Genomic DNA, 19,266 nt, shown 5'->3' with positions numbered 1-19,266 from the left:
CCATACGACAAAGATGTCATCAATATATCTAAACCAAACCAGGGGCTGAAGACTTACAGATTCCAGGAAAGCTCACTGGCATATAAGTAGCCATCCTGGTTTCCTTGGCCATACCCCTGATCTATTTGTATGTCTACCCCTCAAAGGTGAAGTAATTGTTGGTAAGCATAAAGATGATTAATGTGAGCAAGAAGGATGCCATCGACTTGGAATCAGGTGGGCGTTACTGAGGAAATGTTCAGCAGCAGACTGACTATGTACATGGGGGATGTTGGTATAGAGGGATATGGCATCAATAGTGTCAAGCAAGGTGTGTGGTGGGAGTGGAATGGGAACGGATTTGAGACAATCTAGGAAATGATTGGTATCTTTAATATAGGAGGGGAGTCTTGTAAACATTAATTCGTTTTGTGAGTGTGTTCCCCTGCTGCCTCGTGGCGAGTAGATTATTTATCTATCCATTTACACTATATTTTCAATAATTGATTATTTTCAGTGTTATAGCATAAATAATAATTAGTGTAAGTGAAAAATATGTATTCAACAAAATGGAACCAGAAGAAAGCAATGAAATGAATGGAAATATTTTTAGTAACCAGAAACAGGAAATAATATGAATGAACAAACTGAAATGACTGACACAGCGAAGCAACAAGATGGCAGCTATGTGTGCAACTGCCATGATTTAAATGTAACAGAAACTATAGATGGAAAAATTTTATTAGGAAACTTTTCATTGCAGGCAGTAGATAAAATGCTGACACAGTTATTCACACAGAGTGCTTTTTCACCTAATAGCTTGGAAAGAGGCATTGTGGCTGACTCTGAATTGTTCAATAGTTCGATGCTGTGAGAACAAAAAATGTTTACAGTGAAAGGGCATGACAAATGTCAACAAACAATAATTTTCACAGCTACTCAAAGAACAAAATAAAACTACTGGTAGATTAAATGAGCCGACAAAAAGCAAAATAATTAGCAAACTGCACATGACATGTTAGCACAGATTGATCTACAATTCAGGCAGATGTTTTGTTGTGACATTCAGTTTGCAATGAACTCCACGACGAATTGAAAAACTGTCAGAAGACGTTGGGTTTATGAAACTACAACAAAAATGTGATGACATTGACATAAAGTTGTATGACAGCACAGAAGTGGGGCATTCAACAATGACACCATACTCATGGAAAAATTTGTAATGCAGCATCGAATGAACAGAGACAAAATCAAAAAATTGATGTTCGAAAAGGAAGGTAAAATCATTACTAATGTAGAGGCAGATGTCAGAGCTTCTGTACAACAAATTCATTCTGAACTTTCCACTGGCAGAGTTCGTTTGAACAAAACAGCTACTGTTAACACAGGAAACATCCAAGAGCACTCAGCAATTGAAAGACAAAATACCTTTTCACCTCTGCAAATTCGTGATGCCGCTGAAAGAGATTTCAGCATGTATAATCACAATGCCAATGGCAAAACAATGAGATACCCCCCATTGCAACACATACCAGTACCACACTCGTAGAGAACAGGACCCTGTTCTTACATTAGTATTGGCATGAGAGACTCTTCAAGTATCCCTGTCTCACATTCATACGTGTTAAAAGATCTTGAAAACTAGATTGCATTTGAATTTATGAGAGAAGTTGGTCACTGTATCTGAGACAGACCTAGAGTATTTTCTCTCATCGTTGAACTCCGTAGATTACACAGATGAAGGTGACCCAAGTCAAGGCGACAGTTTGAATGGCCACTGAAAATTCAAACCAATGGGAACAACCAACCTAATAATAACAACAACCACGACAGCTGCAAGTGTGCATGTCATCACCAGATAACAGGCATACAAATTTCGGTAATAGTCGGAAAAGTGGTGATCAAACGAGAGATGACCGTTCGTACAAGCCAAGCCAATGGGACCCACAAATTTCAAACAAAAGAGACTGATATAATGAGTGGCCAGATCCTACATACCATAGGGACCAAGTAGTGTAACTGTAATGAGTACAGACCAGTAACTACTGGTCCAATACAAGGAAGAGAAACTAGGACACAAACTGATATAGAGCATGCAGTGCATATAGTTGTGGTGGTAGAATTAATAGTGCTATTCCAACATCACCACCAGAAAACAGCAATCAGCTGCATTTGTTCCCTTGACTATGAATGATGGTGATAGTGGGTCATGCAGCACTGAAACAAGTATCTTTTATGTCACAATAAAGACCAAGACATGAGGGACGCAATACAGAGACAATATACAGATGTAAATATTAGTTTTGAGATTAGGAATAAAAAAGGATAGGAACAGAAAAAATGATAAGGATATAACTAACTAACTACGTTTACTAAGTGCAGAGTGTGATTGTTTACAAAAGAACTCTTACACGGCAACCCAAGGTATACTAGATTCTTATCATAATGGCTTAGAAGAGAACTATTCTACATGAAATCTGAACTATGCTAGATTACAATACACCCAAATCTTTATTATGTATAAATAGTTACAAAAGCTTTATAAGCAACAAATGTAGCAACAAGAAGTACCACTCCAAAACATGACTAGTATAAAGACCACTATGAATACAGCATGTGTAATACTGTAGAAGCAATTTAATTTGCTGAATAAAATCATCAGAATGTAAGTATAGTAATGAAGAATATGACATGTTGGACAGTATAAGCCTACAACATGAAGACCAACGCAAGAGCTCACTAATATCAGTTTCGAAGGAGTAAGTAGAATTTTAGTACTGGTGGGGACACTGCAAGACACATGTGATATTTCAGGAGTATAAGAAGGAACAATTTGTAAGCTACTCTGCTCAAAAATGTTTGAAGTATGCTTGTTATGCTGGCTGACCTGTGGGTAGTTAACGAACTTAGTAGTCATTTTATTTAAAGATAAGGGGTTTAAGTGAATGAATCAAATCCACACCTCAATTAATAGAGGAAAATAAATATAAGTGTGATGGTAGGTACCAGGAGGACCTCACTGACAAGAAATGTAGTTATGTGTGAATGTGTGTGGGAATGAATGTAGAGTGGAACAGTGAAGTATTTATGAATACTTATTACCGAGTATCATGCAGTAACTATAATTATAAGTAGCCATCTTAGATTGTTTGCAGATGATGCTGTCATATACTGTCTTGTAAAGTCATCAGATGATCAAAATGACTTGCAAAATGATTTAAATAAGATATCTGTATCATGCAAAAAGTGGCAATTGACCTTGAATGAGGAAAAGTGCGAAGTTATTCACATAAGTACTAAAAGAAATCAGCTAAATTTCGATTACGCGGTAAGTCACAAAAATCGGAAGGCTGTAAATTCAACTAAATACTTAGGGATTACAATTACAAATAACCTAAATTGGAACGATCACATAGATAATATTGTGGGTAGAGCAAGCCGAAAACTGCGAATCAGCAGCAGAACACTTAGAAGGTGCAACAGGTCTACTAAAGAGACTGCTTACACCACGCGTGTCCACCCTATTCTGAAGTATTTCTGTGTGGTGTGGGATCCGCATCAGGTGGGAGTGATGGATGACATCGAAAAAGTACAAAGAAGGGCAGCTCATTTTGTATTATCGTGAAATAGGGGAGATAGTGTCACAGACATGATACGTGAATTGGAGTGGCAATCTTTAAAACAAAGGTGTTTTTCGTTGCGACAAGATCTTCTCGTGAAATTTCAATCACCAGTTTTTTCCTCCTTTTGCAAAAACATTCTGTTGGCACCCACCTACATAGGGAGAAATGATCATCACAATAAAATAAATGAAATCAGGGCTCGCACAGAAAAATTTAAGTACTCGTTTTTCCTGCATGCCGTTCGAGAGTGGAAGGGTAGAGAGACAACTTGAAGGTGGTTCATTGAACCTTCTGCCAGGCACTTTATTGTGAATAGCAGAGTAATCACGTAGATGTAGAGGGATAATTATAATTAGAGAGTGAGAACTTAGTTATATAAGAAATGATACACACAGTAGGTCACAGAAACATTTAGCAATAAATCACTTGGTAACATTCATTTCACAGGTCAGAGTAGAAAATATTTCACTACTCAGAGCAATGCCAATTCTCTCTCCCTCACAGATATGATCATTTGCATATTTATATAATGCACTACAAAAATCACCTTTGAACATTGAAGGAATTACATGAAATACATTCTTGTCTTTCACTGTTTTGTTACATTATGTGAGTTCATATATTGTAGAAAGTCATTGTATGAAATTATTATCGTTGTGACAGTATTGTCACACATACATTCGCTACGAAAATGAATTACAGATTTGCTTTAAGACAATTTTCCATATAAGTGATGGTGTTAAAGGGGGATGTAACAGAAAATGTAAAAGTTTATTTCAAAAATCATTACAGCCAAATTTATTAATGTATAAATCTAAAATTTTGCCTGTGTTAAGCAAAAGAGCTGTGTTTTAAAGGAAAAATAAAATAAAATATGCAGGATTAATATATTGCCATAAATTTGAATTCTTAATTTTTTATTGTCTTTTTGTAAAAAGCATAACTCAAATTCTAATTATGCAATAAATCTGAAAATTTTATTGTGGTGTCCTGAGAAGATTATAAGACCATAGAACTACAGTTATTAATTTATGGAACAAATTGTATCATTAACATAGTCTTCAATTTTGCACACCCAAAATTAACTTTTTTTCTACATACAATCATCTAATAATCAGAATATAATTGCACGATCTTGTAGTTTTTAGTTACAGGGATACAGCAACACATTGCAAACAGTTCCTGAAATTTTCATTGCATTAGTGCATGCACTTTTTGCAAAAAAGCTTCTAAGAATGTAAAAAATGTAAAACCAAAAAAATGAGGTTCAAAGATTTTCTTCTCATACTTCTGCATCTAATAAGCTTACCTCAATTTTAAAATGTTCCATACTGATACTCCTCATCCTCCAGGTTTCTCTTCTCTCCTCTTCGAATCTGCCTGGCCTGTATTTGCAGGTAAGACACTGATCTGTTAGCTTTCTTGATCCTGTTCTCATTGATGGTGTAAAATGCTTTTTTTTATAAACACACCAGGATCTATATCAACTCTCTTCAGTATTTCAATTCTGCCATTATTTATGTTATTGTAACATAAAACTGCATCATAGACACCTATTGTGAGTACTTCAAGTCCACAGAATGTCCTTCTTAAGCATGTAATCCGAATCAAATTATTGAAGCTTTCATTTGCATTTTGTATCTTTCTGTGGAGACATTTCCTTAATAAATCAAGGTTTGCAAGAAACCTGAATGTGAGATTAATTGCATTCATAACTGTTTGTGGTAATGAGTGTTTATGTGAATATGTCTCATTTATGTTGTTGAACTTACACCAATCGTCTTTCAGACACAGGTTGGGCATTGGTGTTTGGTCAGTGGATTGTATTGTATTGTATGGAACTGGTGACCTAGAAATGATAGAGAGGCTTCGTCCCTGCAATATCCCTCAGTGGTTCACAACCCCACAACAGGCTACAGCAGTCCATTCACCCCACTGCGGCCCTACACCAAACCCAAGGTGGTTGTGTGGTTCGGCCCCCAGTGGACCCCTCTGGGAACCTCTCACACCAGACGTGTAAACCCAGTGTTTGCGTGGTAGAGTAGTTATGGTGTACGTATATGTGGAGATAGTGTTTGCGCAGGAATTGCCGACATAATGTAACTGAAGCAGAATAAGGGGAACCAGCCCAAATTCGCCAAGGCAGATGGAAAACTGCCTTACAAACCATTCACACACTGGCCGGCATAGCAGACCTCGGTAGTAATCCATTGGGCAGATTCATGCTAAGGACCACCATGCCTTCCCACCCAGAAAGCAGTGCATTAGACTACACAGCTAATCGACCAGGCTGGTCAGTGGATAGTTTTTGGGAAAAAATTGCCCAAACAGCACACCTCATTGCCTCTAAATGATGTGTGTTTTTCCTGATAGCTCTCCCATAAAATAACTGAAGAGAATCATTTTCTTTCAGAGTAAGCCTGTCTGTGGTGGTTTTCCATCCTCAAGTACTTCACCTTTCTTCTCTTTCAGCAAGCAATGAAGCCTACCACCAAGCCTCTTTTGGATGTGGCCAACACATTCCAACTTTTCTATTTTTGTATTGTATGGATTTTTATCTGTTACAGTTCTGAATGAGTAGTAGTCCCCATCACAAAGGTATTTAGTATATTGAACACCATACTGGTCCTCAGATCTGTAGAACATCCTCACAACTGCAGCAGCCTCCATGCCTCCACTTGAGCTGCTTTAATTTTTAGAACATGCTTCTGCATCCTTTCTTGCCACAGTTTCTCACTATCTTCATTGTTGGACATTTTCTTTGTTGCACACTGGTGGCAGTATTTAGACATTATTTCTACATCTAAAAATTTACTGAGTCAATTCCAATAACAGATGCAACTCCACTCAGAGATGTGTGACCCCTTTTCATCCAGATCCCATCTTCAGACTCGCACATTTCAGTAACATTTGTAGGAGATTCATCATGAACGTGTACCCCAGGATCTATTTCCTGTTTGGTTTATTTCCACCAATTCCTGCACTGCTTTCGTCATAGAAACTTTGGCAGTATCGCATACAGCATCAGACATTTCTTCATGTATTTTTTCAAACCTTGCATAAAAGGCATGTTCAGAAAACCACACAATAAATTACTTCCTTCCTTGCCCTGTCCAAGACATCTCAGAGCATATGCTAACCTAAGATTGCTGTCATAGGTACCAGTGTTAGTTTTTTTGGAGGAGGAAAATGAAAATTCATAGCCGCATGAATTGTTTGTAGTAATTGACGGAAAGTCATCGAGTAAAACAGAAGTGATTTCTGGCGTTCCCCAAGGTATTGTTATAGGCCCTTTGCTGTTCCTTATCTATATAAACGATTTGGGAGACAATCTGAACAGACGTTTTCAGTTGTTTGCAGATGACGCTGTCGTTTATTAACTAATAAAGTCATCAGAAGATCAAAACAAACTGCAAAACGATTTAGAAAAAATATCTGAATGGTGCGAAAAGTAGCAGTTGACCCTGAATAACGAAAAGTGTGAGGTCATCCACACGAATGCTAAAAGGAACTCATTAAACTTCAGTTACACAATAAATCAGTCTAATATAAATTCGTAAATTCAACTAAATACCTAGGTATTACAATTACGAACAACTTAAATTGGAAGTAACACATAGAAAATGTTGTGGAGAAGGCTAACCAAAGACTGTGTTTTATTGGCAGGACATTGAGAAAATGTAACAGACCTGCTAAGGATACTGCCTACACTACGCTTGTCTGTCCTCTTTGAGAATACTGCTGCACAGTGTGGGATCCTTACCAGATAGGACTGACAGAGTACATCGAAAGAGTTCAAAGAAAGGCAGCACATTTTTTATTATCGCGAAATATGAGAGAGAGTGCCACAGAAATGATACAGGATTTGGGCTGGAAATCATTAAAAGAAAGGCGTTTTTCATTGCGACGGAGTCTTCTCACGAAATTCCAATCACCAACTTTCACATCCAAATGCGAAAATATTTTGTCGACATCGACCTGCATAGGGTGGAATGATCACCACAATAAAATAAGGGAAATCAGAGCTCGTACAGAAAGATATAGGTGTTCATTCTTTCCATGCGCTATACCAGATTTGAATAATAGAGAATTGTGAGGGTTCGATGAACCCTCTGCCAGGCACTTAAATGTGATTTGCAGAGTGTCGATGTAGATGTAGAATTACAAATTAATTTAAAATCACAAGCTATTCCGACTCTTCTTTCTTCAACAACAATCATGCAGTCCGCATTTTTAGAACTAACACATGAACATGAAAACTTTAAAGCCTGACAGAGAAGCTCTAAATCAATAAGTCTGAATCCAGTAGAATCCATGTCTTAACATCATTCATGCACCTGTACAATTCTCCTGTCCCAAGTTTCGATGCTGAAGTTGAGAGCTTGTGTTCTTCTTTTGATGCTGCTTCCTCTTTTATGTTGGTAAACCAATTTCCATGAAACTTCCATTTTCTAAACACAGTTTTTTCCACCACCCATTATGCAAAACTCTTGACTTCCACATAAAGGTTTGCGAATTCAACCTTCCACCCATTAATATGTGTTAGTATTGCCAAACCGTAAATAAACCACATGCAAGAAAGTTTTCAGGCGAAGATATAGATGTCAGCCAGAGATATAGATGTCAGCCAAAGATATCGAAAGAAAATAGCCTTCACACTGACAAAGTTCCTCTGAAGAAAGTAGTTTTCCAAATGTCGGAAAAGGTGGGAGTGGCCACCTGTGCAGTGTTAATGAATTTAATAATGTAAAGGCATTTCTAAAGATGCTATCATGATAAAATTCACACACAACATAGATTAAACTATATAGATCAAGAAAATAACATTTTCGAAAAATCGATTTTTTGGACCAAACTCCATTACATCCCCCCTTAACTCTGTAAATGTTTGCAGTAATAGTTAAGGTAAAAAGGACATAACACAAATATTCACATGCATCAGTATAAAGAAATAATAATAAATATTTCTGCATATACATGAAGAACAATGAAATGATAATGATGTGACTCATGTCACTTTGTAAATAGAAAACATGAGGCAGTGACAAAACAGAAGGAAGGCACAATGCTGATTCTTCATTGAGCTTGTCCATGTAAATCTGTACATAATACACATTAGAGTAAGTGAAGATTAAGCTATGCTGTGTTATCTTTTCCTTTGTCTGTTTACGATATGGTTTTATTATAGTGTAATCACAGCTTTTACAAAGGTACTGTAAATATCTTCCCTCAGATGCTGTTGAATGTAGTTACAGAAGTATATATTACAGAATTAGATCAAAAGTTGTGATGTGCTATGATGAATTGACCAGAAGATGTTTTCATTTGCTTGAAATAAGAAAGAACCACAAATTATGTAAATGAACTTTCAGATTTCCTTCTACATTAAAATGACGTGATGTAAAGAGGACTGGCATGTGGGAAGCCCTGTCTTTCTTTAAAACTGTTGGTTTGGAAATATTCATGATATAAATTGCTTACAGAAACAATAAGTTTTTGACAAAATAATTTAACTGGATACGATAAATCTACTCACCAACACGTAAAAGAGGGGTATAACTAATCAAGCTTTCAGAACCAGTGGCTCCTTCTTCAGGCAGAAGGGTTGAAGGGGAAGGAAGCGGAGTGGAAGTAAAGGACTGGAGAGGTCTAGGAAAAGAGGTAGATTTCAGAAAAGTCACCTAGAACTGCAGGTCACAGGAGACTTACTGCACGTGATGAGAAACTCTTTCCTTCTCATTCTGTATGGTAAGTCTCCCCTGACCCGTAGTTCTGGGTGACTTTCCTAAAAGCCAAAATCTACCCCTTTCCTAGACCTCTTCAGTCCTTTTCCATCAGCCCTCTTACTTCCCCTTCAACCCTCCTGCCTGAAGAAGGAGCCACTGGCTCCAAAAGCTTGCCTAATTATGACCCTCTGTTATGTGTGTGTTCTGCTGCTGCTTGGTGAGTAGATTTTTTTCTATGCAGTTAAATAAAATTGTATACAAAGTGTAACAAAAATGTACTGCACAAATTTCAGGAGGCATTACTCACACAGATCAAGAAATTATGTTATATGAATATGATTGTAGAAACACTGTTTCCATGTTACAACACATTTCCTCCAACTCATTAATCATGGGAAACAAACAAGAACAGAACCTTAAGGTCATGGGGAAATGTACTCATGGTGACATCTAGTTACATTGTGTGCCGCCAGTATTTTGTTTTACTTGCCTTTGTTGCCATGTGGCAATTGTTCCAGCTATCAATACGACGACTGCAAGCACACTGGTTACTATGTACAGTTAATCACAGACTTGGCTCGCCAAAAGGATGGTGTACACAAATGCAGAGATGGCAGATGCCCGTTTGTTGTATGGATTAGCTGACAACATCGGTGCTCGCACTCAACCTTCATACCGGGAGAGATTTCTAGACCGAAGGTGCCCCAACAGGTAAACTTTGAAGCCATTGATTGTTGACTTAGGGAATATGGGACATTTTAGCCTGATACTTACGACAGGGGAGGCATAGAAGAATGAAGACACCCTAATTGGTGGTGGCAATTATTCATGCAGTTGACAATGACCGTACTGTTAGTACAAGACATGTAGCCGCAACACTGAATGTTGACAATCTAACATGTTTTACACGAGGACTGGCTGTATCCATGCCATTTACAGCATGTGCAGGCACTATCAGCAACTGTTTTCCTGCACCAGTACTCTTCTGTGAATGGTTTATTCAACAACGTGTTGACCCTAGTTTTAGTGCAGTAGTGCTGTTCACATATGAGGTATTGTTTCAATGAGAACAGATTGTTAATTGTCACTGAAGGCACTCTTCCTGCAACTGTTGAAGCACATCATCAACAAAAATTTTCTCTTAGTGTTAGGGCAGCATTGTGGTGACTGTTTTAGTGCCTCACTTTCTGCCACCAAGGTTCAATGGACAAAGTTATCATACTTTTGAAGATAATATTCTACCTGACCTGTTAGCAGTTGTGCCTTTAGCTGTGGAACAAGACATGTGGATTATGCATGATGGAGCATCTCCTCATTTTAGTGTTAATGTCTGTCGGCTTCTACATAACAGATTCAGTGACAGATGGATATGTAGAGATGGACCAATTGCGTGGCCTTCGCATTCTGGGCCTAAACCCACTCAGCTTTTATTTGTGGGGGCATTTGAAAGGTCCTGTGTATGAAACCCCAGTAGATGTTCAGAGTCTCTGTGCTCTTATTTTGGAAGCCAGTGAAATCACATTATTCCAGGGATACATCAGCGCATCCAAGATTCACTATTACAGAATGTTGATGCTTGTGTCAGTGCCCACAGAGGGCAGATTGAACATTTCCTGTGAGGAAGAGTTGCGTGTGGTATGCTGGTGTGTTCTGTTCGTGTGTGTTTCCCATGATTTATGAGTTGCAGAAAATTACTTCTAACATGGAAACAAAGCATTTCCAGACCCATGTTCATATGACATAATTTCTTTGTCTACATCTGAGGAATGTGTCCTGCAATTTGTGTCATGCATTTTTGTTACAACCTGTATAGTAGTATATGTTTTGTAATAAAGATGTACGAGAATTTTATTTTAATATTTTTTATGTGAAATATGCCTAAAGGTGCATAAAAAAAATAAAGTGTGCCGTGATTGTCTAACTATTCAAACAGTGACATGATTTGCAGCAAGCATTTACAGTTATCATACTTAAAATGTGTTAAAGGATTTAAATTATGGAGCACATATTTCAGTAATACTATCCTCCAATGAGGAGGCACTGTTAAGAAGAAGAAGAGGAAGAAATATGTATCAGAATCAAGTGAGGAGGTGACAACAGTATAGGACCTGGTGGTATAACTGGCTATTGGAGTGCAGTGTCAAATTGTGCAATACTGAATTACTGGTAGATATGGTGAAAGCACATAATTATGTTATAAAAGGAGAAAATATGAAAATAAAAGTGAACATAGATTAGAAGAATAAGTTTTTCATTAGAAAAGAAATACAGCATTAGCGGCAGAACAAAACGAGGTATTGGGACTGAAGGGAAACAAATCATAAAAAATTACCACAACATGCATTCCAGAATTGAAACAATAAACAAATAATCTGTAATGCAGCCACTCACCTGTAGTTGATTGACACATTGTGCATGTTGTTATAGTCTTAAGTCCAAATATTGGGTTTATGCTGCTCTCCATGCTAGTCTATCTTTTGCAACTTATGTCCATTTGAAAATGATTAGTGTATTCATTCTTGGTCTCCTTCTAGAATCTCCCCTGCCCCCCCCCCCCCCCCTCCCCACTTCCCACCAATACCATATTGACAGTTCTTTGATACCTCAGAATGTGTCCTATCAGCTGAAATTTTATTTGGTCAGTTCAATCCATAGATTTCTTTTCTCTACAATTCAATTCAGTATCATCTGTCCCTCTAATCTTCAACATTCTTCTTTAGTACCACATTTCAAGATCTTTTATTCTCTTCTTGTGTCAAGTGCTTATTGTCCACCTGTCACTTCTGTACAAAGCCACACACCAGATTTATACATTCAGAAAATACTTCCTAACACTTAAGTTTACATTTGATGTTAATAAATTCCTTGTCTTCAGTAATTCTTTCCAGGCTGCATATTATAATGTCTCTACTAAGTAGAGTTAGTTTTCTGTCCAAATTGCAAAACTGGTGTACTACTTTTATCATCTCATTTCTTAATTTAACCCCTACAGCAATGCCAGATTTAATTCATCTCCATTCCATTGCCATTGTTTTAATTGATGCTCACCTTATAACCTCTTTTCAAGACACAATTCCTTCCACTCAGCTACTCTTCCAAGTCCGTTGCTGTCTTACAGGATTACAGTCTCATTGGCAAACCTCAAAGATTTTATTTCTGCTCCCTGAATTTTAATTCCTCTTCCAAATTTTTGTTTGGTTAGCTTTACTGCTTACTCTGTGTACAGGCTGAACAATGTTGGGGATAGGCTGCAGTTCTGTTTCACTTCCTTCTCAATTACTGCTTCCCTTTCATGCCCATTGAGTCTTACAACTGCTGTACGGCTTCTGTGCAAATTGTTTATAACCGTTTGTTCCCTGTATTTTACTGCTGCTTCCTTCAGAATTTCAAATAGTGCATTTCAGTTAACATTGCCAAAAGCTATCTCTAAGTCTACAAATTTTGTAAATCTAGGTTTGCGCTTCTTTAACCTATCTTCTAAAATAAATCATAGGGCGAGTATTGCCTCGCACTTTCCTACATTTCTCTGGAACCTAAACTGATCTTCCCTGTCGCTGGCTTCTACCAGTTTTTCCATTCCTCTGTAAATAATTTGTAGCAGTATTTTGCAGTCATTGCTTATTAAATTGGTGGTTCACTAATTTTTGCACTTGTCAGCATTTGCTTTCTTTGGAATTGGAATTGTTTGTAAAGTGTGAGATTATTTCACAAGTCTCATATTGTTTGCATACCAGGTGGAATAATTTTTGTCTGGCTCTTTCCAGGATCTCGACAATTATGAGGGAATGCTGTCTGCTCCAGGGGACTTAGGTTTTTCTGTGCTCTGTCACATTCTTCTCACAGTATCATACCTTTCCTCTTATCTTCATCTGCTCCCTCTTCCTTTCTACAATATTGTCACATCGACACCAGTCAACTACAAACCAAAGTCTGTGTCATCAGTGAAGTATAGCAAGAACACTGAAGACACGTTTGTGACTGACACCAACATACAGCTGCAACATAAAAGAACTGAACTCATGTATGGAGAGTGGAGCTATTTATACAAACACTGAGTATTCCAGAATATCAAAACATTACAAACATAACATATGTCAAGAACATTCCAGAAATGATAAATATTAAATAAGAAATAATTGTTGGTGGTTGAGCTTGAACTGATAACATGCAGCATGCCAGCTAACACTGCTAATCTGTACACCATACTGCATACTCACAGATAGTGGCATTACGCCTTCTCATTGAGAAATAGTAACATGGTACTTTACAAATTCTCATTTGAAGCCATCAACAGCATCCTGGATCTAATCTTCTTAATGGTCCTCTGTAATATGTCACTGACAGGTCCTTGCATTCTTATTATGCTGTTACAATATTGCCTTCAAGCTCTTTTCGTTTATGAAACCTCGTTATGTACTCCTACCATCTTTCATCTTCCTTTTTTCATTTAGAACTGACTAGCCGTCTGAGCAACACCTCATCTTGTGTTGGGGTCGAAATCTTCAACTTCATAAGTAACATCAGACAACTGTCTTACAACCTTACAAGGCCCAAGTAGTGCCTGAGGAGCTTCTCAGAGAAACAAACCTTCTGAACAGGAGTGAAGATCCAGACGAGGTCACCGGGCTGGTAGACAACAGGGTGGTGGCTCGCGTCATACCTTTGGCAGTCATTTTCTTTAGCCTGCAGCGTGTGGAGCTGAGCTAACTGCCGAGCTTCCTCAGCTCTGGTTAACAGCTGCCCGATGCAGTCATCGTCCACAACATCAGGATGTAACGGAAACACAGTGTCCATCATCATCGTTGTCTCACACCCATGCACCAGGAAAAATGGCGTAAATCTTATGGTGTCTTGTTTGGCAGTGTTGTAGGCAAACTTCGCGAAAGGTAGCACTTCATCCCAGTTGTACTGTTCAACATTGACAAACATTGATAGCATGTCTGCCAAGGCCTTATTAAGGTGTTCAGTAAGCTCGTTAGTTTGCAGATGATAGGTAGTCATCATGTGATGTGTAATGTTGCACCGACAGTTTATCTCTGTCACAAGATTCGATTGAAAAACTTTCCCTCGATCCATAATTAACAACCTTGGGGCACCGTGTTTTAATACAATGTCTTCTAGGATGAATTTGGCTACCTCAAAACCTTCGGCTGTTTTCATGGCTTTTGTAATGGCATAGTGTGTCAGATAATTAGTGCAAACAATAATCCATCTTTTGCCACTAGCAGATATTGGTAATTGCCCGAGGAGGTCAATCCCAAAAGGCTGGAAAGACATTTCGGCTGGTGGGATTGGTATGAGTCAGCCAGGTGGTTTCAGAAGAACTGCCTTTCTCCTCTGGCATTCTCGACAGTGCGACACATAGTGACGGACACTCCTAAATAAACCTGACCAGAAAAATCTCTTGCAGATCATATCATATATCTTAATAAATCCTAAATGTCTGGCCTCAGGTGTGTCATGGAATTTCTGTAGAACATGTGTTTAGGAATCACTGGTAGCCACCTCTTTCCAAATGGATCAAAGTTTTTCGTACAAAGTAATCCACTAACTACCTTAAATTGTCCTTTCACATCCTCTGATCGATTTAAGGCAAGCATAATTTGAGATATCTTGGCGTCCTTCTTCCACTCAGCAGAGAGATCCTGGAGTGCAGCGAGACAGCCACTATCTTCTTCAAAGTCTTGCACAGGGTTTCTTGAGAGACAGTTGACATCTTGGTGTTTTCTTCCACTTTTGTACACTATGGTAATGTCAAACTCTTGAAGACTTAGTGCCCACCTGGCGAGTTGTCCTGTTGGATCCATAAGACCTGTCAACCAACAAAGTGAATGATGATCTGTAACAACTGTGAATGGTCGTCCATAGAGATACTGTCGAAATCTGCACATAGCCCAGATCACAGCAAGACATTCTCTTTCTGTAGTCGAGTAGTTTCTCTCAGCTTTTGTAAGTGTCCTAGAAGCATAGGCCATAACATTCTCTTTTCCATCCAAAATCTGAACCAGAACAGATCCCATATCCCCTGGCATCTGTATATAGTTCTGTAGGTGCTCTCTCATCATACAGACCAAGTACAGGGCCAGTCATCAGAGCTTTTCGCAGCACATCGAAAGAATCTTGTTGAGCACCACCTCAGATAAATTTAGCATCAGCTTTTAACAACTCTTGGAGTGGCCTGGCTTTGATACAAAAGTCTTTGATAGAATGATGGTAATAAGAACATAATCCGAGGAAGCTTCTCACATCTCTAATACTTTTAGGAATAGGAAATTCCGTTATAGATCTCACCTTTTCTGGGTCTGGTCACATGCCTTCGTTTAACGCAAGGTGCCCAAGTATTTTGATTTCTTTTGCTCCAAAGAGGCACTTTCTTGGGTTTAGTTTCAGTCCAGCTTGTTGGAGCCACCCTCAGTCTTTTTATGTGTTCATCAAATGTCTTTGAGAACACTATAATGTCATGTAAATAACAAAGATACATCATCCACTTCAGGTGCCTTAGAAGATTATCTATCATTCGTTCAAAAGTTGTTGGTGCATTACACAAACCAAATGGCATTACCTTAAACTAATACAGGCCCTCAGAGGTGATGAATGCAGTTTCCTCACAATCAGCCTCATCTACTTTGATTTTCCAGTATCCCAAGTACATGTCCATGGTTCAGAAAAACTTAGCCCCCTTCAAACAATCTAGTGTATCATCAATTCGTGGAAGAGGGTAAACGTCCTTTTTAGTTACATTATTAAGCTTCCTGTAATCAGACAAAAGCACCAACTGCCATCCTTCTTCCTGACTAAAACCACTGGTGGTGATCATGGAATCTGCGAAGACTGAATGATGTCATTCTTCATCATTTTCTCTATCTTGTCGCGAATTATTCGACGTTCCATTGTTGACACACGGTATGCTCTGTGGCTTATTGGTTGCTCGTCTCCAGAGCTAATCCGGTGCTTCACTGTTGATTTGTGTAATTTGCTCTTCACCTGTGGATTGAAGCATTCAGAGAACTCTTGATGAATGGCAAGTAGCTTCTTCTGTTGTTCCTTAGTGAGATCTGGTGATAGTTGAGCTAGAAGATCTTGTCTCATAGTGGTAGTGCTAATTTCGCCCACAGACTCGGCATGGGAATTTTCTATGACGCTCAGCTGTTCTGCAATTAACGGCTCAGCATTTGCTATACACATGTATTATGGAAGGATCTGCAATTCTCGGCAACAGTTAACTATCCACAATTCACCGAATCCATTCTTAAACGAGACGACAGAGGCTGGGGTGACCAAGTTATTCTTCAGTAGTATGCTTCTCTTACATTCCACTACAAGATCCATGGGTTGATGCATGGTAGGACACATGACAGCTACCTTTCTAGTGCTGACTGCAAGAATTATCACTTCATCCAGCACACATAGCCTCCACACAAGCGGACACACATTTTCCTGTCCACAGTATCTCATCTCATCTCATCTAGCACAATCTTTGAGCGATCACAATCTATAACTGCTTGAGAAGCATTTAAAAAGTCCCATCCGAGAATGACATCATGACTACAGTCTTGTAAGCCGTTGAATTCTAAGGGCTGTGTATGGCCACTTATACTCACACGAAAGACACATCTACCTGTACGTTTTACATATTTCCCATTAGCCACCTTCAGCAGAGGTGTTTTGCTGTCAACAAATACGGTTTTGTGCAACTGGTGATGGTACTTCTCCAAAATGACTGAATTGATGCTCCAGAGTCCACAAGAGCTTGGGCTGGTTGGTCATCTGTGAGGATATCAACATAGTTTCCTATCATTTTTGTAGTGATCAATGGTGGAGGACTTTTCTCTTCAGCGGCGTCACCTCCAAGGAAGGACGCACTCTTTAGTTTTCCAGGTTGCGGCAGTTAGGGAATCGTCTGGAGCTTCTAAATAGTGATGGAGACCTTGATTTACATGTTGGGAAGCATCCTCTCCAGTGGCTAGCTTGCGGCGATGGTGACCTATGTCGTCCTGCACCCACATCTTCTTGTTCATCTTTGTCGTCCTGGAGTTGTCATCGGTCTGCTGTGTTCTGGCGCGGGCATCATCAAATATCAGCTGTCTTTCTCAACAATAGCACACCCCATGTCCCAGTCGTCCGCAGTGCAAACATACTGGTTGGTTATCCTGGTTCCTCCAAACATCAGTCTTCGTTGGTGCTCAAACAGGTACCTCATGTGGCATTGTAGGAACGGAACTTTGCCTGGATCTTGACTTTTTTACTGTTTTAAATGGAAATGAAGGACGAGAGATTGGGTTTCTTTCTTTGGAAAAAGTGTCACCAATGACATGTCGAAACATCGGCTGACGTATGTGCAGCACAGGCAAACTTCATGATCATTGAGTCAATTAAACTGACATAGAGTGTAGACAGTGTTTGAAGACTGACAGACTGACTGACAGACAATGCGCAGCCTAAACCACTGGAGGAATAGACATGTTATACAATAAACATTTTCTGCTAAACTAACTATAAAAAGAACATGCTAAGCTTTGGTGTGAAAATGTGTGGATTTGTTTTCCTGTTCACTGCCATTTTTAACAGAAAATAGAAACATTGTGTTTATGATTAACTTTTATAATCATACCTGCTCATAGATTAAAACCATGCGAAATGCTGTCATTAAAGCTATGATCGTGACTGATCTAGCAGCTGGAAAGGTCTCTCTCATACCCCTTGTACTAATAATTCCAACCAATTTACCCTGTCATTTTGACTTCTGTTCCCAATCAAAGTTCTGTTTGTATAAACAAATAAGCTTGGGGAGAGGGGGGGAGGAAGAGACGAACAGAGAAGGAAGGAGGAGGAGATGCATAGAGTGAGTGTGGGATAAGAGATATACAAGGTGTGGGGGGAAGGTGATGACAGAGATAGGGGTCAGAATGAGAAGGTGGAGAGAGAGTGGGATGGGAGTAGGAGAAAGATGGAGAGAGAAAGTGGTGGTGGGGGGGATGGGGGTGATTAGGACGTATATCCAATTCCCTTGCATATTTAGCAATTTCGGAGCGTTGCTGGGCTCACTAGTAACCAATGAATTCTGAGCATAGTCAACACCATCACATACTTGAGGCCTTAGTACCGCTGCAATGTGGGGTCGGCCTTGTTACTGTTGATGTGTCACTGTTAGAGAATGTGGTTGGATGCCTTTTCTGCCACCACCTGAAACATCCCAGGCCGGAATTAGTGCACCCCAGCTGTCTGCGTCTAGTGTAAGCCATGGAGTAGTGCAAACGTTTTCAAATGTCTGTGAATCATGTAACTGAGGCATAACATAGGGACCAACTCGGTATTCACCTACTAGGATGTGGGAAAACCACCTAAAAACCACATCCAGTCTGGCCGGCCTACTGGCCCTTCTCATTAATCTGCTGGGCAGACTCGATCCGGGGGCCGGCGCACCTACCCAAGTTCAGGAACCAGCGCATTAGTACTCTTGGCTACCCTGGTGGGGTCGCTCATGAAAATGTCTTGCAGTTTAAAATCTGATTTCAAAATCTCTGTCATACCATTATATAATTAGTGTGAAATATTCCAGTGTCTGCATGTCCCTACCACATATACAGCCTTTTTACATGATCCTCAGACAATGATTAAATCATTCTCTCTGGAAAATTCTACCAGTCAGATTCCTTCTTTATTCCTTCCAGTGGTCTGTATTCTCCTATTATTTTTCTTTATCTTCCTTTCCCTGCTGTTGGATTCCAGTCTCCCATCACAATCAAATTTTCCTCTACCCTAAATATCTGAGTTACTTCTTTTATCTCATCATACGTTCTGTCCGTATCCTCATCTGTGGAGGTAGTTAGCGTATAAACATGTATTATGGTGGTGGGTGTTGGCTTTGTGTCTATATTGGTTACAATACTACACTCACTGTGCTGTTCATAGTAGCTTATCTGCACTCTTATTTTCGT

The 19,266-nt window shown here is 39.1% G+C and overlaps 1 protein-coding gene across 4 annotated transcripts in view; it reads left to right on the top strand.

The window, feature by feature from the left end:
* Positions 1-19,266, top strand: part of LOC126334689 (uncharacterized) — a 405,460-nt gene that overhangs the window by 167,900 nt on the left and 218,294 nt on the right. For 2 of the 4 annotated variants that reach the window (XM_049997173.1, XM_049997172.1), the window contains exon 15: positions 4,955-4,999. The exons of the other annotated variants lie outside the window; for them this stretch is intronic. In XM_049997173.1, the coding sequence (XP_049853130.1) occupies positions 4,955-4,999 (45 nt within the window). The remainder of the gene's footprint in view (positions 1-4,954; positions 5,000-19,266) is intronic. 4 annotated transcript variants of the gene reach the window in all.

This window comes from Schistocerca gregaria, chromosome 2, assembly GCF_023897955.1.
Source record: "Schistocerca gregaria isolate iqSchGreg1 chromosome 2, iqSchGreg1.2, whole genome shotgun sequence".
Taxonomy (NCBI): domain Eukaryota; kingdom Metazoa; phylum Arthropoda; class Insecta; order Orthoptera; family Acrididae; genus Schistocerca; species Schistocerca gregaria.
The sequence above is the reverse complement of the archived record's forward strand: the minus strand, read 5'-3'. Positions and strand labels throughout refer to the sequence as shown.